We start from the raw sequence: 25,686 nt of genomic DNA, 5'->3' as shown, positions 1-25,686 counted from the left end.
TTACTGCTCCCACACTATTGCGGTCCGCTACATGCAAAGTTCCACGCCACAAACTTTAAAACGTAACCTGGTAGCAGTAGCGGCCGCTACCGCAATTGCAGCCGCAATTGCTGCCGCTACCGCTGCTATTTTGTACTTTGTCTGCTGCGTCGCAGAAGTCCCGATCAGCAATGTAAAGTAGAGAAAGAAGGAAGATGCATGACTTCTAGGTGGCCCACACGGGCACCAATGCCATGATATATATCGCATAGCTCTCCAGAACGTACTGCAAGAAATGAGGCTTTTCTGCTGCTGGGTAGTATATATATATTGTCATGTCTACGTGCCCAACTACCGGTGCTTTTTGTTGGGTCTTTGCGCAAATGCATGCGTCCATTTCTAATTCCCACAAAATCTACGGGCAATCATTTAGATATGATAGTGTCGCCGCGCCGTCGATCAGCTCCTGCATGGATCTATCTCTGCATGATAGTTGTTGAGGTAATCAACAGCGCATGATTAAATGCATGACAGTTTAATGATACGATTATTTTCACATCAATTCACATGATGCAGCTTTGTTGAAATGTAAAACAAAGCCATGCTTGCACTGCAAAGCAAGCATGAACCTAGGGCAAAAGAGAGATATACAAGCAATTTCATCGTATGAGACAGAAAATAATGTCATTCGCGATCGAGCTACTTTTTTTTTGGTAATCAAGTTTGTTGTCCACCAAATAAGAACAAATATATATATGTACATACACTCATAGCATTACATCACTTCAATTATGTATTAGTAGCTAATAAGACTGGGGTCAAAGTAGGCATCTTTTTGTACTCTAGTTATGCGTGTGCGCAGTGCCAAGACCTCAACGCCCCCTCTTTCCGTAACGGTTTCTAATGATAGTTAGTAAGAAACATGTAGGTCCTTATAGTTTTAAGATGGTAAAGTGCCCATATCCCTCAGCAAATATCATAGATTTAATTTTTATAGAACAATATTTACATATTGAACTGCGCGCCTATTTGTTTTTCTAGCATGGTCAAAAAGGGACGGAGAATGGACACACTTAGTAGTACAAACTAAAGGTGGATAACTTGCTTGTTTCTAGCGCCAAAGGAGAAGCAATGAAAAGTAGTACTAATCCTACCATGTGTGTGGGGCATATACAAAGACAAAATCGCGCAAGGTCGACTTCTTTATTTTGTCGATGTAAAGATTTGGAGCAACTCTAATATAGTGGTGCTCTCACTAACTAATATTATTGCAACTCTTAGTTTTTTTTTAAAAAAAAAAGAATGAAAGCAACATTTTTAATTTCTTGTTTACTCGTGTGACACCAATTGTGTACCCTATATACATTATCATATTGTGTGAATAAAAAACATTATTGCACATTAGCTAGGAAGCGTATCAGGAGACTTATTGGTATAGAAAATATATATACTTCCTCCAGACATAGGTGGAGCCAGAATGGTGGCACTGTGTGCCGTGGACCACCCTAAAGTTTAATTCAAGGTTAACCTGTAGTAGATAAGTTAATTAAAATTATAAAGATTGCACATGGACTATCCTGTAATTTGGCTTTACATCTAAGATGGATCATCTTCACTTAAGGCCGGATGCATACCTTAACTATAAATCCTAGCTATGCCACTGCCTCCAAGCTCCATTCATTAGTTTATTTTGTGTGTCCTATTTTTTACTGGATGGAGTATATATTGTGCATGGCTCTTTGCACCATGATAAATATTAAATGGTCACTCCTCCACTCCCCTTTAGCATGTGTATTTTTGCCACCGACATGTCATTAGCGATGTTCATGTCGAATCTAACGGTTCTATCAGATTTTCTATCTCCAAATAGGCTATGGCCGTGTTTTTTTTCCTTATAATCATATTCTAATGACTGCTGCTTCAGGACTTTGAACTAACAAAATTGGAAATCGAAAAACCACGTTGATTATAAGCTAAGTCGATTATAAGGGTTTGTTGTTAGAGCTCCTCTTGCTTTAGATTTTATGTGGAAGCTGATTTTTTTTATAGAAGTGATTCTTTGACCGAAAAATGATTCTCTGAAAAATGATTCTCTAGGATAAACTCTATGCATAAGGTGTCTCTATATGTGGAGTGAATCGGGAGAAGCTACTTTTTTAGTTTCAGCCTGCCAGTTCATTTTAGAGAATCATTTTTCAGAATCAGCATATATAGGCCCCGTTCGCTGGTTTGAAACTTGGCTGAAACTGGCTGGTTTTGTGAGAGAGAAACACTGTAGCGGCTGGTTGATGAACAGTGTTTTGTGAGGGGAGTCAGCCGGCTGGTCTGGACCATCCAGACCGGCGAACGCGCCCATAGAATCATTTGTCAGTACATAACTGTTTGGCAGAGTTTCTCCTAGATTCAACCTAGAAGTTGTTCGAAGAACTCTACCAAACAAACCCTAATAAGCATAAATAACCATACACCGATACACGGTTACTATGTAATGCTAAGGGTACTACTAATAACACACTTCAAAAAAGACTTGGCCTCTCATCTTTTGTGCCGAGAATTGAATTAAAGGAGCTAGCTAGAGATCGAGGGGAGCCTTCGAGTTTGGTACGGCGGCGGGTGGCTTTGTTTTTCCTCCGACCCGGCCTGGGGCAGCTGGATAGAATATCACACACACCATGAGCTTTGTGTAGGAGAAGACTCCTAGAGAGAGAAAGCAAAATGGAAATGGAAAGAAAGAAAGAAAGAGAGAGAGAGACGGGGAGGAGAGAGAAAAGATGGAGCGAGAGGAAACTAAAGCGCGCGACGCGACCCCAAGGCAAAGAGAGAGAAACTACAGAAAGAAAGGAACCACCCCCAGCCCGGCCCTCCTCAGCACACAAGAAGAAGAAGCTAGCAATCGAGGCAGCAGCAGCAGCACCACAAGGGCAAGGCCTGGTCCTCGTTCTCTGCGCCCCGCGAACCCTATTCCTTGTTCTTGAATCTCTCATCCCCAATCCCACACCAGTACATACACGCACCACACCCTGCTGCTGCGGCGGCGGAGAGAGGAGAGAGAATTAATTCCATCGGGAGATCTCTCTAGAGAGAGAAGGAGAGAGGAGGAGGTGCGTGGGAGAGAGGGAGAATAGATAGAATGTTCCCTTCCAAGAAGGCCACTAGTAGCGCTGCTGCCGTGAGCTCAAATGATAGGCAGGCGATGTGCGTGCAGGGCGACTCGGGGTCGGGCCTCGTCCTCACCACCGACCCCAAGCCCCGCCTCCGGTGGACCGTCGAGCTCCATGAGCGCTTCGTCGACGCCGTCACGCAGCTCGGTGGCCCCGACAGTATGTACACGTAGCTCGAGTCGAGCTCCCCTTCGGCTTTGTCAGGTCGTTCTGGTTCTGATTTCGTTCTTCTCTCACGCAGAGGCGACTCCAAAGACCATCATGAGGGTCATGGGAGTGAAGGGGCTTACCCTCTACCACCTCAAGAGCCACCTTCAGGTAGTTAGGGTTAGGTTTCCTCTGCAGCTACCTGTTACTTCCTTCCTGTATATATATTTCTGCTTCTGATACATATATATAACTTTGTTTGTTTGTTTGATCTTTTTTTATTGTGGGCAGAAATTCAGGTTAGGGAAGCAGCCGCACAAGGAGTTCAACGAGCACTCAGTTAAGGATGGTAAGGCCAAGCTAGCTTCACCGGCCAAGACATCAAATTTCCCTGCTGCACAGTTATACTATATATATACAAAGATTCGCAATTCAATTGTGAAGAATCAAGTATATATATATTACTAATAACAACTGACCTGGCCACCTGCCTTTCAACCTGCATCCTAGCTACCATTTGTATATGCTTGAATATTGTCATCTGTAAATGCATACACATTCATATAGCCTATGTGTTCGTTCATCACTTCCCTATGTAGCTGCATATGTGCATGCTGGCTACCGTACAGTTAACGTTAATTAATCTCTTCAAATTAACGCAGCCGCCGCAGCAATGGAGATGCAACGGAACGCTGCCTCTTCTTCAGGCATGATGGGAAGAAGCATGAACGAGTAAGTTTATTTCATAGTAGCTAATTAGCTATGTGAAGAATTACTTTATGCGCACTCCATCATCCCAATTAAGTTCTTTTTTCCATCTCTAGAAACAAAATTTATGCTTTTCTCGCTCCGATATATTTTTGCTCCTGACGGTTTCCTTTTGTGGATCTTGCATGATTTCAGCCGCAGCGTGCACATGAATGAGGCTATCAGGATGCAAATGGAAGTTCAGAGAAGGCTACATGAGCAACTAGAGGTAATCGAGAATGCAAACTACTCCTAAAGCACATGCATGAAATTCTCAGGAAGCTTGAGATCTTCTTTTTGAAGAATACGAGGAAGTTTACTTAACTCCACTTTTTGTGCCCTTACCATGTTACTCATGAGTCATGACCATGCATGGATTAACTTTACACATCCATCATGAACATTCTTAGGAAGCTTACCGCCACTGCTACCATACCTTGGTAATGTCCTTCACATGCATGTTGTGCTGACCAAGTGGTGCATGCATGAACTGATGAACATGCAGGTGCAAAGGCACCTCCAGATGAGGATCGAAGCCCAGGGGAAGTACATGCAGTCCATCCTGGAGAAAGCCTACCAGACTATCGCCGCCGGCGACGTCGCTGCGTGCCCAGCGGCAGGGTACAAATCCCTACTAGGTAACCACCACCAGGCGATGCTAGACGTCTGCTCGCTCAAGGACATGGGCCCGTCCATGGGCTTCCCTTCGCTGCAAGACCTACACATGTACGGCGGCGGTGGCGGCGGCGGCCACCTGGACCTGCAGCAGCAGATGGAGCGGCCGATGGAGGCCTTCTTCGCCAGCTGCGACATTGGGTCGCTGGCCAAGAAAAGGCCCATCAGCCCTTACGCCGACGGCAAGAGCCCGATGATGTGGGGCGACGACGAGGACGGCAAGGGCATCGTCGACCAGCTCCAGATGGCGCCGCCGATGATGGACGCCGCCGGCATCGACGTCATGGACTCCATCGTCGACGTGTACGGTGATGCCAAGCCCATGATGTCCGGCGACTCCACGGGGAGCAAGGGCGGCTTTGACGTCAAGCTCGAGAGGCCGTCACCGCGGCGGCCGCACATGGGTGGCAGCCCGTCAGTGATCGGCGGAGGCCAGCAGACCAGGAACCTGTCCTACGGGTAACTAGCTCACTGATGATTAACCATCCGATCCAGTGCTTAATTAACTTGCAGCGAAATTTAAAATTAAAGCAGGCGATTACTATTAACCGGTGCAATGGCTAAAAAAATAAGTAAAGCTAGCTGGAGCAGATATAATGGTGGAGATACATATATAGCATATATGTGTCATTGATCAGGATGATCTTACTGTGTGGTGCATCACTTGTTGGATGATGCTCCAAGATTATCTATTTTGAGGAGATGTACCTATATATGTTCCATGTAATTGTGTTGTTGAGATGGGTGTAAATGCATGTGTAACTTAATTGGTAATTTTGCATGCTGAGGAAACAAGCTTTCATTGATCGATCTGAGGCATGTATATGTGTATCATCGAGGAACATGTTAATGGAACTGTCTGATATACCTTCGTATTGTACTGATGATCGATTAATTCTCTTTGTTATCTGTACAATGTATTTCCATGTAAATGACATTCTCACAACTATGTAATCTTGACATTAAGGAACAACCTAGCTCACCATACATATATGCATGCATTAAGTTAGATAGATTATACAGATTTGCTTGTACAAAACTCTAGGGCATCAATGCTGCCTTCATAAATTTGATAATATGTATCGCGTGATGCCCTCTTCTAGCTAGTTTTCTTTACAATGAGGCTATCTCTACAATGTGGTGATGATGTAATAATATAGATGATATCGAATTTTTCATGGCATCTCTTGCAATGCAAGTACCCTTTGTTCATGCAGATGAGCTATTCTCATGCATATGCTGCCAATAAATCAAGCTATATATAGTTAGCTAGGCTATAATTACAGTCTTGAAAAAAAGCACAAGCCTATGCCAGGGCATCCCCATCTTTTCTTTTCTTTTTTGCAAAACAAGACGATACAAGAGCTAGTACAAGAAGATGCCTTGTTATAACTAGAACTAATCATATGACACGATCAACTTGCAACACACAACCATCAACATATGTATTCCTAAAAGGCAAAAAAGACAAAAGCGATATGTAACATATATATATTAACACTATATGTGCTGTTATATGGAATCAAGGGAAATATATATTATATTGTATCTTGTTTGCAAGACGGGTACAAACACAAGATAGCATGCTGCTAAAATAATTAGTACACACGGTACATGCATGAACCGGAGAAAAACAATTTTGCACTAGAGCAGCCTATCAGGTGGGCCTATAATAGATACGATGGTTCTATAGCATTTAAAGAGGAAAAGACAGAAGAAAGGGAGAAAGAAAGAGAGGGAAAAAAACTAAAGTGAGAGAGAGTGTACTCATACTGCAAGCAAACAAGATGCGTATTTCAAATGCATTTCTTTACAAGAGAACTTTAGAGGAACTGCACATCATATTGAGCTGAATGTGTATTTTGGATTCATTTTAGGAAAACAACAGAACAAACTAGATAGAAACTGAGGTACCTCGTATAATAAGAACATATAGTGTTGAAAACGTGCTTAGGCACGGTCGCAAAAAAAAAAAGCATATAGTGTTGGGTCCTGTGATCAAGAATGTGTAGTTAGATCCCAAATTTGAACATTGTGCAGATTTTATCATGACTATTCTCAAATTTTGTTGATAACTTCGCTTTGCTCTTGAGAAGGATTTTAATTAATAGCCACTTGATGTGTTAATGTCTTGAGAACATCCATGAAGGCGATATCAGAAAAAACTAACAAAATAGATATAAAAGGGGACAAATTCTAGGTTATAAATATGTACACAGAGAAATTAAACCTCCGTCCTAAGATACACTACAAAGAACATAGGTCACTGCCCATGCATTCCATCTTCAAAAGAAGCAAAGTAGTGATAGCATATGAAATTAGTATATGCTAAAATATGTGTGTGCATAATTCTGGAGACATTTGAATCTGCACATCTCCCTGTTCAAAACATGAAATGATACATCAAGTTTAGCTGTAGCGCAAGTGGGTAGCACTGCATATACATATGTATACTGTGTTATGACAGTATTACGTACAAACACTCAGACACCATCTGTATTTAATTTATGTTACCTTGCTGGGTGTTGGCTCCTACATTTTCTTTTCTATGTAGTCATGCATGTTGACTGTTCATGCATGGCGATTTGTTAAGCTTCGATCACTGCTATACTCAACTTTTTACTGATTAAAGTGAGGCATACTTTTTAATTTGCATATCAATTCAAGTACAGAGAGGAATATATATGCATAAGTTAAATGAGATCAACACATCAATTATTGTGATGCATGCATATATACTATTACACATAACAATATGATATACACCAACCCTGAAAGAGTTAGCTAATCCCTTTCAGAAAACAAGGTACATACTTCCTTTCTACAAGAAACAACCAACGATGATGAAGAATAACATAAGATTAACACTTCTTCTTATTGCTCTTGCATATATAACATAACAAAAAAATATATATGTGTGCCAAAAGAAAAAGGTAGAAAAGGAAGAATAAGATCAACAATGGCACGGAAAAATTGATAGGCGGGCATATGGGAGCCACATAGAAAAAATAAGTTCAACGAACACCACGAGGGAGGCACCGAGCACCGATACTAGCCTCTTGTTGCTTGAATGAGACATAGGGTATCCCTATCTTTTACTCATCTTTTCCCAATGGGACAAAGTAATGCATTGTTCCATGTCCACTTCATGCGACATAGTCATGCTGCAGTATCACCAGTACCCCTTTGGTCATATCCCTATACCTATGCTTAAAACTAAAAACGCTCAACCATGACATACATCTCCATAGAAACCCTTTCTCAAACTAACTAATGTAGAAAACAAAATAAGAAGAAAAGACATCTAAACCTAAGATAAAGTGTACTTGAACCTCAATGACATAGATGTTACACCCTTTTTTTTTTTGAGAAAACACAAAGATGTACACTTAACGGTTTAAATGGTACTCAAAGGCATAGCTTTGTGAGTTAGGGAAATCAGGGGTCCTTTATGTCTAATAGGTAATTTCGAGATGTTGAACTCTAATTATAGGAGTAATTCATAGGCAATTGCTCCATCACTGACGGCACTTGTGACCAAATAAATTTACTGCCACCGGTCATATAATTAGATAATGTTGTCCAAACATCGGTTAATTATGACTGAAGAGTGTATGTTTGCTAGTCTCGGTTCCTACATCTGCTTATTAGGGCCCGTCTGGATCCCCGGAATTGAATTCATTCTAATAATTACAATTTAGACATAGATTAATTAAGCTAATATAGTTGTATATAGAATATATTTGTATATTTATTGTTAGGCATACAAGGGATATACTTATATGTTGCATTTCTATCGTAGGGAAGTGGGTTGAAGAGTGTGCTATAAGTTGGAGAGTAGAATTATAGCATAGTGATCTATAGAATCCATTTCCATCTTCCATGCTATGAATTTGAGATAGGCTTATCTGTGAGTTTGAAAAAGTTATGAAATATCAAATTTCAAGCCAAATAGCCTAATCCATTAAGTAGATTTTAATTCCTTCGAAATAAAAGGATCTAAACGGCCCCTTAGAGATATCATTCTTTTTTTCTCTAACAACGTAGAGGTTTCTCACATGATTGGCTAAGCTTTTGCCTCTTTCCTCCTCCACGGTCCTTGGTGCATTGAAAAAACAAAGGATGAAAAGAGTGCAGTGGTACACCAGCCTGACAGAGTACGGAGTAGTATACGGTAAAGTAAATTTTGCTCCTAAGGGCTCATGCTCTTCTGCCGTGGATTCGCACTCATATTCGTGTACACTGTGGCACTAGTCTTGGTGCATGGGAACGAAGAAGGCGTAGCAGCAGTCAGCAGACACCAGACAGGCAGATACGAGTACGTGCAGCGATTTCGAGGAAGCTTCTGCTTGGGGGTTGTTTAGATGACTTCATTTTGCAAAATGAAGCACTGTAGCAATTTCGTTGTTATTTGGCAATTAGTGTCCAATCATAGTCTAATTAGGCTTAAAAGATTCGTCTCGTGGATTTCGTCTAAACTGTGTAATTAGTTTTATTTTTTATTTATATTTAATGCTTCATGCATGCGTCCAAAGATTCGATGTGACGGAGAATGTGAAAAATTTTGCAAAATTTTTGGGGAACTAAACTGGGCCTTCTTGAACCATGCCATGCAGGACTGAACCGGGGGGAGTAAATTCCAAAAGCTGCGTGTGCAATGCCCAGGTCGGAGTAGAGCAGAGCACGGTAACCGAGGCAAATCATCTCGGGGCGCATCAAAGCAACCATGATTGCCTGCTCCTGCTGCTGCCTGGCCTTATTGGATTCTGCGCTGCCGGTGGGTCCCCCGGGGCGAGAGACAGGGACAGGGACAGGGACAGGGACAGGGACAGGGACAGGCAGCCTTTGGACTGGAGCCGCCGGGGCCGGCGGGGATACAAGAGAAGCTTCGTTTTATTCTTTCCTGCAGCCGTGCAGCGTATAGCATACGGTTTGCCAGTAGCTACACTGACAGCGTACGACTTGCATGTTGCATGGGTGGTAGCCCAGACAGAGACGGAGAGCACTGCATGCCTGCCCAGGGGCTGGGGCTGCCAGGTCGGTCTCTCCTCGGGGAGCGCCAAAGACACAGGACGTGAGATCTGGCTCCTGTTTCACTGTTTGCTTTTACTCCAGTTTGGGAGCAGCAGTAGCAAACAAAGATTCAAGTGAGATGAAGTGAAGCGACCATGGAATCTTATATACTACTAGGAGTATCTCCGTCGATATCCTCAGGATTAATAAAAGCAAAAAAAAAAAGTACGTCTAAATGTTCACCCAAATGCTCAAGAGAGCGACTCAAAAACAAGAGACAATACAAAAGGAACTGACAAACAGAAACACATGCGAGCCCTGAACAAATATTTGTTAGAACTAAGAAGAGGCATACTATGCCCATCCCCAGAACCTTATGGCGTCACCAGATGATCACTGATGGCGATTGTATCATGGTAGTACCAATGTTAAGCAGCAAATACATACGGCGTGTTCCGCTGCTCAAGTTCTAGCTTGTTTTAGCTTATTCTCTCTCACCGATAATTATTGAATCATCCAAAATAATCCGAAGTCTACTTCCAACACACATTGTTCCCATCTAATTCCCTACTGATTTGGGTTCTATGATGAATCTGGTAACTATGGTAACACTCGGTATACCAGCCTGATTGAAAGATCGGCGCAGCCACGAGACAACCATATTACCCCCCCACCCCACACACACACCCTGCAGGCAGGAATGCAGGATCTAGCTTTCGTCAGGAACCAGGCGAGGGTGTAGTGGTGTACATACTACCGACAGCCTGTAACGTACGATCCACCCTATAAGCTTTTATTCTGTAACATGAACGTCTTTGGAGACGCTATAGACAAGTAGTGCCATGATTATGTATACAAAAGTTCGAAGGCGAAGCCATACTTTATAGTTCACGTCATTTACAACTCATTTCGACTTCTTTTATTCAGGCTCCGCGGCTTATTCGCCTTATTCTAAAACTGCTCTCCCACAACCAGTGGCCGGCCCCTTTCCCATCTCCGATATTGCAGCTAATCGCAATTCACGTACCCTTCTAAGCACGCCTGCCTACTTGGTTTCTTAGTTCATCGTCTGCCATCCGTTTCTAGACATGCCGATTTCAGGACTCAACCCAAGTTGCCCATGCAGATGTACTTGAGCTGCAGTTGCCCGTGGAATACATACATGTCAGAGTTGCAGCAACACTGCAGGAGTAACAACAAATAAGACCTGTGAGTTTACCAACCTCCAAATATTCGTCGATGCCGTACTTCGATCCTTCTCTCCCTAGACCAGACTGCTTTACTCCACCGAATGGTGCCACCTGACATTTTAAGGCAGATTAATATTGATGTACTAACCACAAAGTAGTCTATTGTATACTACTCCAACCATTCACAAATGTATGCCATTTTGTTTTTGTCCGATGTCAAACTTCTCTAACTTTACTTTGTGTATAGAACATTGCACAGACATCTGAAACATCAAATTAGTTTCATTAAATCCACCATGAAATGTCTTGATAGTGCGCTTATTTGGTATTGTGGATGTTAATATTTTTTTTATAAAATTGGTCAAAGTTAGAGAAGTTTTGACTTAGGACAAAACTAAAACCCCCTGCATTTTAGAAAAGGGGAAGTATCATTGGCTGTTTCTTACCTCTGTTGAAATAATTCCTTCATTTACCCCAACTAAGCCGTATTCAAGAGATTCAGATACACGCCATGAACGAGGTATGCTCTTGGTAAATATGTATGCAGCTAAACCTGCAGATCCAGCACAATGGGGAAATGCTTGAGATCAGACAGAACAAGGGAGATGTCCACTTTGTATACAATGATCCACATCTTCCATTGTTAGCGGTATGCACACAGTTCTCAGCATAGTTCAGTTTTAAGACATCCAAAGATATTGCTATATAATAAAGAACATTTAAGTTATTCTGGGTATTAACATCAAGAAGAGAAAAATGCTATATTGCATATTACAGCTTCTATGGACAAGAAATAAACCGATGTTACTAAATTGTATCCTGCCTAGCTCTATTAACATTTCCTTGCTAAGGCATAACGTGCAAATTATGCTAACATCTAATTTGTTCAAGAGTATTAAATAATTGGTGCACTAGATATTGTTAATGAACCTGCGTTTGTATCGTTGGCCATATTGACTGCTTCTTCCACAGTTTTGAATGGTATAAGGGGTGCAACTGGACCAAAAACTTCTTCTCTGAAATGAAAAAAGATGTTAACAATTTTGAAGTGTCAGACAGTTGTTCAATATTAGACCATTTACTCGCACATGAAAGTAGAATCTATGCACTACAAGGTCTGATTGAAATTGCTAAACTTTACCTGAAAAGAAGCATATCATTGCTGACATTCCCTACTACAGTTGGCTCATAAAATGACATCCCCAGGCTGTGTCTTTTACCACCTAGCATGACATTTGCTCCCTACAAAAAGATTGGAGAGGGTACTTCAGATGCATTTCAAAGAGAGGCAACAAAACACCAAAAAAACATGTTTTAGTTCTAAATGAAGTAAGCAAGAGCCAGGTGTTCCAACTTAAACCCACATATTAACCAATTCGGCTTGATCTGATTTCAGCCAAAAGAAATTCAAGAAACTGGTCTGTCCTGAGTGCAGATAAACCAACAGGGCCTGGGGGCAGGAATCAGTCCAGTTCCTTTTTTCTTTTGTGAACCTCTCAGTTTGGAAGGGAAAATGCACACCCTTATGATGATTTGAGATTACCTTTGAAGTCGCATCATTTATGAACTTCTCCACCTAGAGGGGAAAAAATAGGCCAACAAATAAAGCATGAGTAATTGCTCACTTTAGGGAGGGAGGGAGGGCGGGAGACTAAGTAGTTGGGACAAGTTAGTGGCCAAACTATGCACCTTTTGAACAGCAGCTTCGTTAATCAGAGGACCCTGCATATGAAAGGAACTGGAACTCCTAAGTCAAGGGTATATAGATGCAAGATGCTAAAGAAATATTTTACTCGGTAAACAAAATAGAGAGCACAGCACATCAGAAAAAGCGCATGGCAACAGAAGAATGTGAATGGTTGTTGATAAGTACTGTAACATACTAATATTAGGTGTTAAACAGCTCATAAACATTGAATGTAAAACACTGTTTATGCAATGAACACAAGAAACAGTGAAGCGCAGCTCTCCTGCGTTTTCCAAAAAAAAATGAACGCAAGAAACACAAAGTTGGAAATGGTACTAGATTATTTATCATGGTGATAATGGTAGTTGTTAGAATTCTATACCTGAGATGTACTCTCTTCTAGCCCGTTACCAACCTTCAAACTCTGAACAGCCTTGATGAATGCAGTTGCAAACTTTTCGTAGATACCTATAGATGCAACATAAAACTTTTTGATGGATCAAACGAAGCCTCAGTAACATTCAAATCACATATATGATGAATATACCTTCTTGCACCAATATCCTGTTTGCACAAACACATGTCTGTCCACTGTTACGGAACTTGGCAGCAAGCTGCACACATATGGACTTGGTGAATACTGATCACATTAAAATGCAAGGGCAATGCAATATTTCAACAACAAAGTCAAACAAAGTATTATATCTCAAATGAACCTATTTAAACTTTCTCAAGCAAAAAATGACTATGTTTCTTATGGGTAGTTACTTCATCTAAAAGTGGAATGCATGTGTTGCTTGTAGCTGTTAGCTGTTTTAGCTTTTATTATTGTCTCAGAAAAGCTATGCAGACATGCTGTTTTCTGATGGATCTGAACTCTGACATGGTCCTTCACTCCTCCTGGATTCAACAGTTGAAGCTCGGGTTCTATCTGCTCTTTAAGAAAGAAAAAAAAAAAGGAAATTTTTCTATATGCCAACTATAAAACTCTTATCCTTGATCTGCCACCAAAAAAACTATATCCTGTCAATGCCACTATCCACAAGTTTTAATCTCTTTCACACTATTGTTGACGGTATTTCAATAGTCTTAGCTAACTTACATGTCAAAATGACCTGTTTGCCCATCCTCTTAGTTGGGTACAAGATCCCTTTTATGCCCTAGACCAGGTAATCCAAGAATCAATAGCACGAGTGCAGCCAGTGACCGTGCAGCCCAGACCGCCCACGCGCCGAGCAACCCATATAGCCAACGCGCCTAGCAACCCATACCGCCCCTTCCCTGATCAGAGATCCATCGCCGCCACCTCCTTCCTCACCGCCGAGCCACCCATTCGCTCATCGTTGACCACCTCTATGATTTGGGGATGGCTAACAGGGGCAATACTAGTATCTGGAATGTTCCCTAATTAAGGCAATGACCATGGCCTTGGCATGGAAAGGATTACAAATTTATACCGATGGCATACATAGGAATCATGTTTTCTAGGTGGCATGGGAATATAGGTTTATGCCAATGGCAAGCAAGGAATTTTCTCCAAAAAAATGCACATCTAAAGACTTGTACTTCCTCTAATCACAAATATAGTGTCCATCTAGGTTTGTCATAAGTCAAGCCTTTAAAAAAATTGACCAACAATATCTATAAAAATTCTGCCTGGAGCAGGTAGCAGTTGATAAAAACAAAACAGTGTCTACCATACACAGTAAGCAATATACCAGGCAGAAAGCTGCATCATGTAGATACTGACCCTTAAGGAGACGTAAATACGTATTTCACTGTTTTTTTGCAAAACTCTAAATTGGGACTTGGAACACGAGATTAAGGATGCGTTTTTTTATCTCACTTGCTGCTCAGAAAACAATAAATTCAAAACCCAAATATTCTTAATGCATTCATTGACCTAAATTGGGCAATTTAAACAACATGGCATGTTTTCTATTTTGCACACCAAAACCAGAGGAATGAAAATAATAGATCTTGGTAATTTATTTAAGATGTTATTTACAGATTCTTGACGGTTATGTCACCCTCATCCACCAAGGGAACTAGAGATGATTTTATTTGTTTATATGCTAGTAAAGAAACAAAGAAGATAGATGTAAACGTGAGTCTTACACTGCCTTTAACAGCAACATCAATGTCTGCATCATCGAAAACAATGCAAGGTGCATTCCCACCAAGTTCCAAGGAGACCTACAAAGTAATTAATTTTGTGAGCATCATCATTATTAGGTCTCAGACTGAAATGAAAGAGCATGCAAACCTTCAAAACAAGACCATGTTCAAAAAACCAAACAATTATCCGCTGAGTGAAATTTTAAGTACACTCCCTCCATCCAAAAAAGAATGCAATTCTAGCATTCAAATGTTGTCCCAAAAAGAATGCTATGTAGATACATTATGGCAATAAAGTATGGATGCCATATTTGCCTTGGCCCAACCAACACATAGGAATGATGAAAAGAGTAGAGGTACATGCGTCATTTTTGTTGTCCATTAATTTGTCCTCAGAATGTGAGAATTGCATCCTTTCTGCAACGGAGGGATTAAATTCAAATTTAAAAGAAAAAAAAAACTATAGTTTCCTATAGCAATCCTCCCTGCCCAAACAGGCCCTAATATGTTATGACCAATAGTCCAAAAAGTAGAATACATCAGAGTAACACATTATTGGTATGCAACAATGTCTGTCAAACAGCAATTAAGTTTCTTATTAAGAAATTAGAGCTCTGTTTCAGAAGATCTTAAAAGAATAATTTGAAAGCAGTCCCTCAAACACTATTAGGAATCTAGTATGCTAACTGAAAGAATGATTTGAGCACCAGCTGGCCCAAAACCACCACCACGCACCAGAAGGCTCCCAGAAAGATGGTATTTCTTGGCTGACTTATGATTAAAAGTGGATTTATCCCGTTTTTCAAGATTTGATGATTGGTACATGTACATGAAACAGTAAGTAAAGTAGACATTCAAGGGTATTCAGGACCTGAAACAACCAAAGAAGAAAGGAAGGGGTAATAAGGGCTAGTCTGGATAAAACCTGGTGGTGATTAGATGATTATCACTGTTTATACAAATCCTCTGCACAGATTTCTTACAGGTTATTAAACAAAAGGATAGTCATACTATGATTTCATAATGAAAAGGGAAGTTAGACATGTGTGGTAATCATGTTTTTTACAGGAAGATAGCTATAAACATTGCACAAGAAACTTTCATTAAGGAACTTTTCACTATACCTTTTTCACAGTATTTGCAGATCCAGCCATCAGTTTTTTGCCAACAGCTGTTGATCCAGTGAACGTAATCTTTCTGACCTAACCAAAAGTTATATTATAGTGTCAACCACAGGTATTCCTACTTGACATATTATAAAGACAAAGAAAAGTGCAGATGCAAGACAAGATGGGACGAAATAAAACCTGTGTACTCTGCAGTAATGCATCACCTATCTCAGGAGCATTACCCATCACAACATTTAGTGCACCCTGAATTATATAATAAGTTCAAGACAGGTTAAATTGATGACAAAGAAACACCCACAGAACAAAATCATTCAGATAATCAATAGAGAACATTTTTGCAGTTTCAAGTAAAAGATTTGTATCAAGTATCAACGCTTGCAAAATATGATTCCCTGTCCCCTACAATTGTAGGATTGCAGCTATAATTAATTGCATCAAGTTTGGTGACTTGGTGTGATAATTTTCTCCTCAAAACATGGTAGAGTATTTAGATCCAGTACGTAATTCCATACTTTACATGAAAGGTCACCAATTTCTTTGGTCTGTACCTTATAATTAGTAACTTTTGACGAAATAAATACTCAAATTAGATGGGAATGATAAAGAACTCGAGATGATTACCGCTGGTATTCCCGCTTGAAGAGCAAGATCTGCTGCAGCTAATGCTGTCAGAGGTGTGAACTCTGATGGCTTGACAACAACAGTGCAGCCACAGGCCAAAGCTGGTCCAACCTGCCCAGCCATATATGCAAAAATGTACTGCCTTAGTTAATGACTTATCATTTCCTTTCTTAACTTAACCAATGGAGAAGTGTACTGCATTGCTAGAGACCTTTCGGGTTATCATTGCTAATGGAAAATTCCATGGTGTAATAGCTCCAACTACCCCAACAGGCTGCAGTGACAACAAAAAAGAGAGGAAACTTGAGAATGATGGTGTGTAAATCTCCACATGGCACATGGTAATAAATACTCAAAAGATAGATAAAAAAGAACAATACATGTTCAGAATTCAGCACACCAGGTCAAGAAATGAACTGCTACATTGGAGTCACAGTTCATTAAAGAATGTGTACGATAATCAAACTATATTACTTTGCTCAACAAAATGAAAATGGCAATTGCATTCACAATTAATTCCTTCCACGCATGGACCTGCTAAACTAAGAAGTGCAAATCCTAAAGCCACATATTGTTTAAAAATATCCATAGTTCCCAATACATCGTATGGAAGTGAAACTCTATTTTGCCCTGTTGCAAGCAGTTAGCCAAAAGAATATTTTAAGTCCAGTTGCAAAGAGATCACGTGTCTACATATACTTCATAAAAGGACATATTATCTTCTAGAATATGGCATCACCAGCAGACCTAGTATTTGGCTAGGTGGCAAATCCTTTAAAAAAGATAAAAAGAACTGGCAGGAGTACTGCCATTCAATAAATTGGTATAGGAGAGCAAAGTACAATAAAAAGAACTATTGTAAGCAATCAATATTATTTTTTGTTAATGCTAGATTTTTTTTCTTGTTTGATCATGACAATATCACTCTGTCAAACCAATGTATCAGCTAGCCAACGTATAGCGAAGGGGCCTATAGCCTAGTGGTTACAATGATTCTTAGTAGCACCCAGGTCCTAGGTTTGAATCTTCATGGGAATGAATTTCGGGCTAGGTAAAAAAGGTCACTCGCCGGTTCCCCTGGTCGGCATGGGTGAACAACCTGTGGTGGGTGGACCCTTGTGTAAGGGGCTGGTAGTGAGTTGGGCCTCAAATCACGGGTTAAGGCCTGAACCAAAGGGGGCAGCATCTCCATGTATGGGGGGGGGGGGGGGCAACTATCATGACCTTTCCTGGCCAGGCTCCAGTTGAGCTCTTCTTAGTAAAATACCGTGGTGGCGGTCTTTCCCCCACCGGAGTTTTTTTAGGATTCAAAGTAAACTAATGATGAAATGTCGTAAACAAAATATACATCAAGCTAATAAAATGAGTGGTAGAAGAGTGAGAGTTATCAGCAACAAAGTAACAAAGGAAAAGGTATCAGCATAGTGCCTGCTTCAGAACCAACAATCTGCGATCAGATAAAGTTGAGGGAATGATATCACCATATATACGCTTTGCTTCCTCTGCAAAATATTCTATGAAACTTGCACCATAATTGACCTGAACAGAGGAGTAGCAACCAATCAGGCCCCAAAAGAACCTCAAAATCACAAGCACCAACTGACATCAGTGGATGATATAAATCAAGTACCTCACCAAGGGCTTCTTTCATAGGTTTCCCCTGCTCCAGTGTCATGAGAAGTGCAAGCTCTTCCTTGTGTGAAATAATTAGATCGTACCTTGATGAATATACTTAGTGAGAAGGAATATTCAAGCAATAATCCAGAAATGAATGCTATAAATCATAAAGATTAAAACACGTTATAGGTACCAAAACTTGTGTGGTGGGTGCAATCTAGTCATAGAACTTGAAAATTGAGAAATCTAATCAGTAATCTTGTTTTAAGGGTGCAATTGGATTACGATCGCACAACCTGTGGCAACACATACACATGACTGAACACCAACATGATGAGGAAACACATGCACAGCTAACTCGATTGCAGTTTTTGCAGAAAAAAAAACTAAGCCCAAGAACTGCAGTATCCATGATGCATGACATCTGCTTTTGTTTTGCCTCTCTTTTCAACTAGAACGCGTGTGAGGTGGCTGTTGATCATCCATGCGCTTGTGTTGCTGAGCCGCTTCATTGTCGTCAGCCAACATATGCTGAGGTGCCACCCTACTGGCATGGGCCACGGCATGCATCCCTTCCTAGACATGCATGCATCCCTGCCTACTTGTCCTCATATAGCTAGTCTAGATTTTTTTTTTGATCAGTAGCTAGTCTAGATTAGTACCATCGGACAAGCAAAAATCCAACACCGAGATCGATAGTTTAGGTGGTGCAATCGGTGCACATTTTCTTTGCCCTTTTTCACAAAGTGTGCAGACCACAGTTGGGTAAATGAACCCTAGCCATCTATTGACATGCTTCTAGCCTTGTCAATGTCACATGGACTAGAATGTCCCAGATGGCTCAGCTAACGACCCAATTGCACAATCAAATGATATCAGTGATAAATTTGTGTCATTTTGAAGTTCTGTAACTAAATTGCACCCATGGCACAAATTTTGTTACCCAGAATGCAATTTACTCAATCATAAAAAACAAATTTGACATAGCATTCGCTGCCATATAAACTACCATTTTCTTAGTGCCTTGCTCCTCTCACTTGCAGTGAATTTACTCCAAGCTGCAAGAAGGAAAGGATTAGAACATACAAACAGGAAAGTTACAGATAAGAAACAACTACAATAAAAAAACAAATACACATATGAATTACTCTTGCTTTGGTATAAGAGTATCCATAGAAGGAAATGGCAATTGCAAAGAACTGAATTTTTCATATGAATTACTCTTGCTTTGGTATAAGAGTATCCATAAAGGGAAATGGCAACTGCAAAGAACTGATTTCATGCAGACCTATTCTTTCATGGGAAAATGTGGGTATGAGTACTAAAAGGTACATAAAAACTACAACCTTCAGATAAGGCAAAACAGAAACAGAGAAAGTTTCCCAGCTTTATCCTTACTGTAATTAGATTTTACTTGTGGTATGGACTTTTTAGTTTTCCTACTAGTTTAAGTTGCATCTTAAATTGTGATATATTTATAAGTCATCCCTGTCCCCATCTTCCAGTTTTTAGTGGTTTTTCCAAAACAAAACAAGTGTTTGAATGAAAAGAAGACTTTACAATAGATATTAAGTTGCAGTTTGCTTATATGCTAGTTCTAGGTATGAAGTTGCCATTAGTTAAGGTATTTTAAAGCAACAGAACATCTAAGAATTTCTGAGATATAAACAAGATATAGACATTGTTAAGTTCGGAGACTTGGGCCACATATGACACCAGGAACACTTTATTTTCTTACAAGATCGGACTTATCTGAGTTACACTAGAAACAAGAACTGAAATAAAAGAGAGTTTAATACTATTCACGCCGTTCAGCACAAAGCCTGGACATTATCTTCAGAAATAGCCGCATATTAATTTACAGTGTTTAAGTAACTGTCCTGTTAGAATCTTACAACACTTTGACAGAAACTGTATTGTTCTGGAATATTTGACTTACAATAGAATGTACTGTGAGCAGAAGCAATAGCATCAGATGTTTCTCTGCTGCCCATACAGGGCACGTTTGCAAGGACCTCACCAGTTGCTGGATTTTGCACCTACGGGAAATAAATGATGTTTAAGCTATCTACAAGTAATAGCAACAGAAAAATGACGCGATGGGAACACAGCGTTGACAACCTAGGGTCATAAAAGTCATGAATTCATGAAAATGAACTCGACACTTCACCCAAAACCCAGCTGCCAAACTGCTGAACACTATATTACAATAGCCAGCGCGCAAAACAACATAAACACTAATTACTCTCGAATTAACTATCTCAGCACCGATCCACAATCATCGCAGAGTCGACCGTCAAGCCGCCACAGGAGAGGAGCCAACCAACCCATCGCATTCCAGGTGATTTCCGACGGAACAGGAAGAGCACATGCCTGCGAAGCGGGATTAATCCGGGAAAGTGACGCGCACCTCGATGGTCTTCCCGTCGTAGGCGTCCACCCACTTCCCAGCGATGAGCCCCTGCGTCCTGAGCAGCCCCACGGAGAGGATCTTCTCCATCGCGGCGCCCGCGTCCGCGCTCATCTGCACACCCAAAATATATCAAACCCTCAACCAACAAGCGAACGAAGGCACCGCACAGTGACGCAGCGACGGGAGGGCGAGGGGTGCGGTATGAAGCGGCGAAGAGGAAGATGGCGGGTTGATAAGGTGAGAGGGGGGAGCCGTACGTGGCGGAGGGGGACGACGCGGGAGGAAGCGGCGGGGGCGGCGGGGATGTGGCGGGCACCGAGTGCCACCGCGCGTCGCATAGTCATCATCGCCATCGCCATTTGAAACTGGAATTGGGAGGTGTGCGAGCGAGGAAAACGACGAGTGGCGATGGCGGACGCCGGAGGAAGGGCCCCACCTCCTCCGACTGACGAGTGACTTTTGGACTTTTTCGGTGCGCTGGCTAGGATGATGGAGCGCTTTGCCTTTTGTTTATGGAGCAGCCTGCACTGCAGCAGGCTGTTGCGCTGCGCAGATTTGGAGTTTTCAATGAAAACACGTCACATCACTAGGAAAGAGAACGGATTCAGGCCCGCTATGTTTTGCGATTCTCGGAAAAAGACCAAAAAGAAATCAGGCCGAAGGCCCCTAGATCAGGTTCGGGATGAGCGATGTCGAGCCCATGGACCATTGGACTGTTGGGCTGCAAAGTATGCCCATGTACCCTTTTTAGTACTGGTTTATTTTTTTCCTAAAAAAAGTACTGGTTTATTTACTCATGTACAACCCTATAGTTTGCTGGTTGAGCATTTTTTGCATCATTTCAAATGGATTCTAACTAGAAATGGTATTTGGTCTATGCAACTAAGTATAAAAATTTGCTTGGCAATGGTTTACATTAGGTCACCTGGTATATGGATATTAAAAGTGCCATTGGAAGTAAATGGTTTCCTACGATTTTCATACAAAAGATTCATTCTCGCTAAAGATATCTTGATTGATCGAAGTTGCAAGGACTAGGGGAGTAAGAAATATGTTTCTCTGGTAATGATGAGATAATTCGGCATCTCTTGTCAATTGCCATTGTGCTATATTTCTTTAGGGAAGTCACCTTTAGCTTAATTTGTCCCTTGTATGATATTTTGCAACATTTCGAATGACTTTAACCAAAAATGATATTTTTCTTGTGCGACCTAACAATAAGAATTTGCTTGATAATGATTTTTACATCGAGACATATTGTATCCATGGATACTAAAATGCTATTGATGGTTAAAAGTTTTCCTATGATTTTAGTACACAGGATTCATCCTTACTAAAGATAATTTGATCAAGCAAAGATGCCAGGAGAGTAAGAAATTATGTTTTCTACAATGTTGGTGAGACAAGAATCAACATCTTTTAGTCAATTATCGCAGTGCTAGGTTCCTTTGGAGAATTGTGTATATAAGTTACTTTTGGTTTACATCCTCTTGATAACCCCACACATATGTTTGGTTCATGGCTACATTGACTACACTTTAAATCTAGGGTTTTTTTGGAAAGGTGCCATTACAATTCTTGAAGATTGGAAATATACCATTACAATTCGTCTAATCGCAAGTGTGCCATTATAATTTTGCGATACTTCGAAATCTGCCATTGTGTACGCCCGACGAACACTTGGGCCCACTTGCAGGTCCGTGTGGCATACGGCGGACCGTATTCGTCCATCGGCCGTCTTCATGTAAACGGCGCTGTGAACATCGCCGTCTCAACCCCTCTCTCTCTCTCTCGCGTGCTCCCTGTCTCTTTCCTCGACCAAGAACCCTAGGGTGCACTCTCGGCGGTGACTTCGGCGGCGGCGGCGACCACTCGACGGCGACGTAGCAGGCCAAGGCGACGGCGCAAGGGGGCGACTCGACCGTAGGCAAGGATGAGCTCGAGCTCCACCGCTGCTGGCACTCGAAGGATGCAGTACCCCTACTGGACTGTCCCGAATGCCATGTTCCTCTAATCAGAATCATGAGCAAGCAAGAGCGCTCGAAGGATGTCCCATTTGTCAAGTGCCCAAACAACATAAAGGTAGGCTTTGTTGTGTTAATTGAATCTTCATTGTTTGGTTTCTATTTGACTGATTTAGGGTGCGCAGGGTGATCCAACAACTTGTGTTTGGATCCGTTCGGAGGAGCAGTACGAGGCCTGGTTTCTGAATCAACAAAAGGAGCAGCAGATGCAGGTCCAGTTGCCCCTTCGTCATCAAGTTGGGGATGGTATTGGTGATTTCAAGCAACAGCTCCGTGAGATGAGGCAAACACTGGACATTGTTGTTCAAGACATTTGGAAACTGAAAGCGCAAATTGGAGACATGCATTCTGTTGTTCCTAGTCTAGTTAGTAATGCAACACAGGACATGGGTAATAAGAAAATGCAGATTGTGTTAGATGTATCTGTTGTAGTAGGTGTCCTTGTTGGTGTACTGGTAGGTGTAGTTGTTGCCCAGATGATGAAGTGACTGTAATGAAATTGATCAGCATTGTGCTATGTTTTTTATGAAATTATGTAAGAATTCCAGCAACATCTTGTCTTGATTTTGGATGAGGAGAACAAGGGCTAGCAACATTCAGAGTAAAGTATATCAAAGCACACAGACCACAGCCACATGACAGTAGTGAAAATACAATAGAGTTCAAACATCATTTCATAACCAAGTTGACACTAAATATCCATACGCAGTACAGTAACAGCAGCAACTTAGAAAGTTGGCAAGTTCAAATGCCTCAATACATAGTAGAGTTTACTAACTAAGCAACAGAAGTGCCACATTACATATTAGTAGTTCATAATCATTACAGAATGATCATAAGATGGCTATAGAGTTCACAAAAGATGTCCCATGCTGTCCATCAAGCATTGCAGATTGTGGCTACTTAGTACCACTTGCTTGTGGAGCAACAAAGACCAGCTGCCTGATGCTGCTAACAACAGAACTTGAATAGGCCTTCAGTGTAGCTTCTAGCAGCAGGATATAGGTGGTCTGTGATTACATCACCAGAATAGTGCTTCAAAAAGTTTTGGTACAAATGTCTCATGCATTCCCTATTCTCAGCATTTGGAAACACTGCACCCACTGCTTTCTCTAGGCCTTTGCATGCATCTAAACAAATTACAAGATTTGGTACATCACCAATTGCTCTGGAAAGTTGTTGCAAGAACCACTTCTAGTTATCTTCAGTTTCTGAGTCAAAAATGCCATAAGCTATATGATACAACCAGTTATGTCCATCTACACTAGTTGCTGAAGCTAGCTGACCTCTATACTTACCATGCAGACTAGATGCATCTATACCCACAAATGGTCTGCATCCAGCCAGAAAACCATCCACACAAGGCTTAAGAGCAACAAACATTCTCCTAAATCTTTGCTTTTTACCAATCTTATCAAGCTCTATCTCTATTAGGCTACCAGGAGAGACCTGTTCAATCTGAGCAGCCCAATTGAATAGCAACTAAAAACTTTCCTCATATCTACCATGGATTTGATCTATTACTAACTTCATACCTGACCAAGCCTTTGAATACTTTAGCTTGATGCCATAATCATCTTCCAACTTCTCCTTGCAATCCTTTGCACATTTTGTTGGATTTTTCTTGAGCCAATCTCCCAACCTGTCTGCACACCAATCCTGTGATGCCATCTTTCCTACTACCAGTTTTGTAGTTGGACAGTCGTGATCTGATGGAAGTACTTTGATCTGCACATAGAAAACAAGTCAGGTCAAGCAAATAAAAATGTACATAGAAAACAAGTCAGGTCAAGCAAATAGATGCACAAATGAACTAGTGCATGGTCAGTTACCTGTATTGTCTTTTTATCATGTAGCCTAGATGCATGTATGCGCCAAGGGCATCGCTCAGCCTTGCACCTTGCAATATACCTTGTTGGGTCTGTTTTGATACCAACTAACTCAAAGCCTTTAGTCACAGCGTAATGCCTGATAGCTTTCCTGAATGAAACAATATCAGGAAATAACTCCCCCTTCTCAATCTTGGGGTGCTCTGGGTCATGGATCACATGGATCTCTTCAGGGTCTGCATCATTGACCTCTGTCTTAGTAGGAAAAGCATGAGCATCATCATTAATAGCATCATGAGAAACATGTGGAGGTGAATTACTATGAGGTTGTGAACTGCTATGTGGCTATGTTGGTGGTATTGGCATATACATTCCCTCATCATCATAACCCACATACTCTTCATCATTATCAAACATATCGGGCTCCTTGTCAGGCTCAAGTTTAGGCTCAACTTTAGCCTCTATGGGAACCTTTGGTGCATCATCTGCCTTAGATGATGGTTGGTTAACATTACTGTCAGTAGGGATTGCATTGCTAATGTCGGGAGGAATCACACATAAAGGTTCTAATGCATCAAACTGATCAACAGAGGCAACAGATTGATCAAACACTCCTACAACAATCTGGCAACGCATCTGGCCCTTATACATCTCAAATATGTCATTCATCTGGAACTGGTTTTCTAGTCTGACATCTTCACACACCCTTTTGTCATAGTACCAAGCAGTTGGGCACTGAGTATGAGACCATTTGACAACATTGCGCAAGCTGGTCATCAGTAACTCAAATGAAAACAAGCCTATCTCCACATCCCACTTAATCACAGAGCCCTTTGTGTAAGCTTTCCTACCCAAAGAGTCTATCATATAGAATGCTTCCACTTTAATCTCTAGGGAAAATAGTGGAACCCTAGCATCAACCAAATCACATCGAAATGTGCACATCTCCAGCGACAATGCATAAATTGAGGCCTAATCTACTCATCTCTATGCTCAGCAAGGAGAGAAAAAGTACCATTCGTCGTCATCCACCATCGGCGACCTACGTGGGGGCGCGTCCGCCATTGACGCGCATGCTACTCCATTGCTTTCCTTTGACTGCCCCCCTTGCGCCGTCTCCTTGGCCTGCTGCGCCGCCGTCGGGATTGTCGCCGTCACCACCGCCGAAATCGCCGCCGCCACCACAACCTAGGGGTCTTGCTCGGGGAGAGAGACAAGGAAAGTGAGAGTGAGAGAGAGGTGGAGACAGTGGCGTTCACCGCGCTGTTTAGATGAAGATGGGCAACAAACGGATACGGTCGACCGTATGCCACGGATGCCTGCAAGCGGGCCCAA

At 41.4% G+C, this 25,686-nt stretch overlaps 2 protein-coding genes and 1 pseudogene across 2 annotated transcripts; 1 reads left to right on the top strand and 2 right to left on the bottom strand.

Moving 5' to 3' along the window:
- The first annotated feature begins 2,745 nt into the window (after window positions 1-2,745).
- Window positions 2,746-5,582, top strand: LOC136462789 (myb family transcription factor IPN2-like). Its single transcript, XM_066461842.1, has 6 exons — window positions 2,746-3,299; window positions 3,382-3,458; window positions 3,579-3,636; window positions 3,950-4,019; window positions 4,191-4,263; window positions 4,540-5,582. The coding sequence occupies exons 1-6, from the start codon at window positions 3,110-3,112 to the stop codon at window positions 5,170-5,172; spliced, it is 1,101 nt and encodes a 366-aa protein (XP_066317939.1). The 5' UTR covers window positions 2,746-3,109; the 3' UTR covers window positions 5,173-5,582.
- Window positions 5,583-10,494: 4,912 nt separating this feature from the next.
- LOC136462788 (succinate-semialdehyde dehydrogenase, mitochondrial-like) lies at window positions 10,495-20,971 on the bottom strand. Its single transcript, XM_066461841.1, has 20 exons — window positions 20,756-20,971; window positions 20,496-20,609; window positions 20,025-20,124; window positions 19,095-19,143; window positions 18,099-18,186; window positions 17,897-18,007; window positions 16,680-16,742; window positions 16,469-16,579; window positions 16,025-16,090; window positions 15,842-15,919; window positions 14,718-14,795; window positions 13,147-13,213; window positions 12,982-13,067; window positions 12,602-12,634; window positions 12,456-12,488; window positions 12,054-12,154; window positions 11,843-11,928; window positions 11,359-11,465; window positions 10,946-11,023; window positions 10,495-10,859 (listed from the first exon to the last, which is right to left on the bottom strand). The coding sequence occupies exons 1-20, from the start codon at window positions 20,855-20,857 to the stop codon at window positions 10,827-10,829; spliced, it is 1,584 nt and encodes a 527-aa protein (XP_066317938.1). The 5' UTR covers window positions 20,858-20,971; the 3' UTR covers window positions 10,495-10,826.
- A 2,672-nt stretch (window positions 20,972-23,643) lies between these two features.
- On the bottom strand, window positions 23,644-25,416 carry LOC136465202 (uncharacterized; annotated as a pseudogene).
- Between the last annotated feature and the right edge of the window lie 270 nt (window positions 25,417-25,686).

Source organism: Miscanthus floridulus, chromosome 7 (assembly GCF_019320115.1).
Source record: "Miscanthus floridulus cultivar M001 chromosome 7, ASM1932011v1, whole genome shotgun sequence".
NCBI classification, from domain to species: domain Eukaryota; kingdom Viridiplantae; phylum Streptophyta; class Magnoliopsida; order Poales; family Poaceae; genus Miscanthus; species Miscanthus floridulus.
This window is presented reverse-complemented; position numbering and strand designations above follow the sequence as displayed.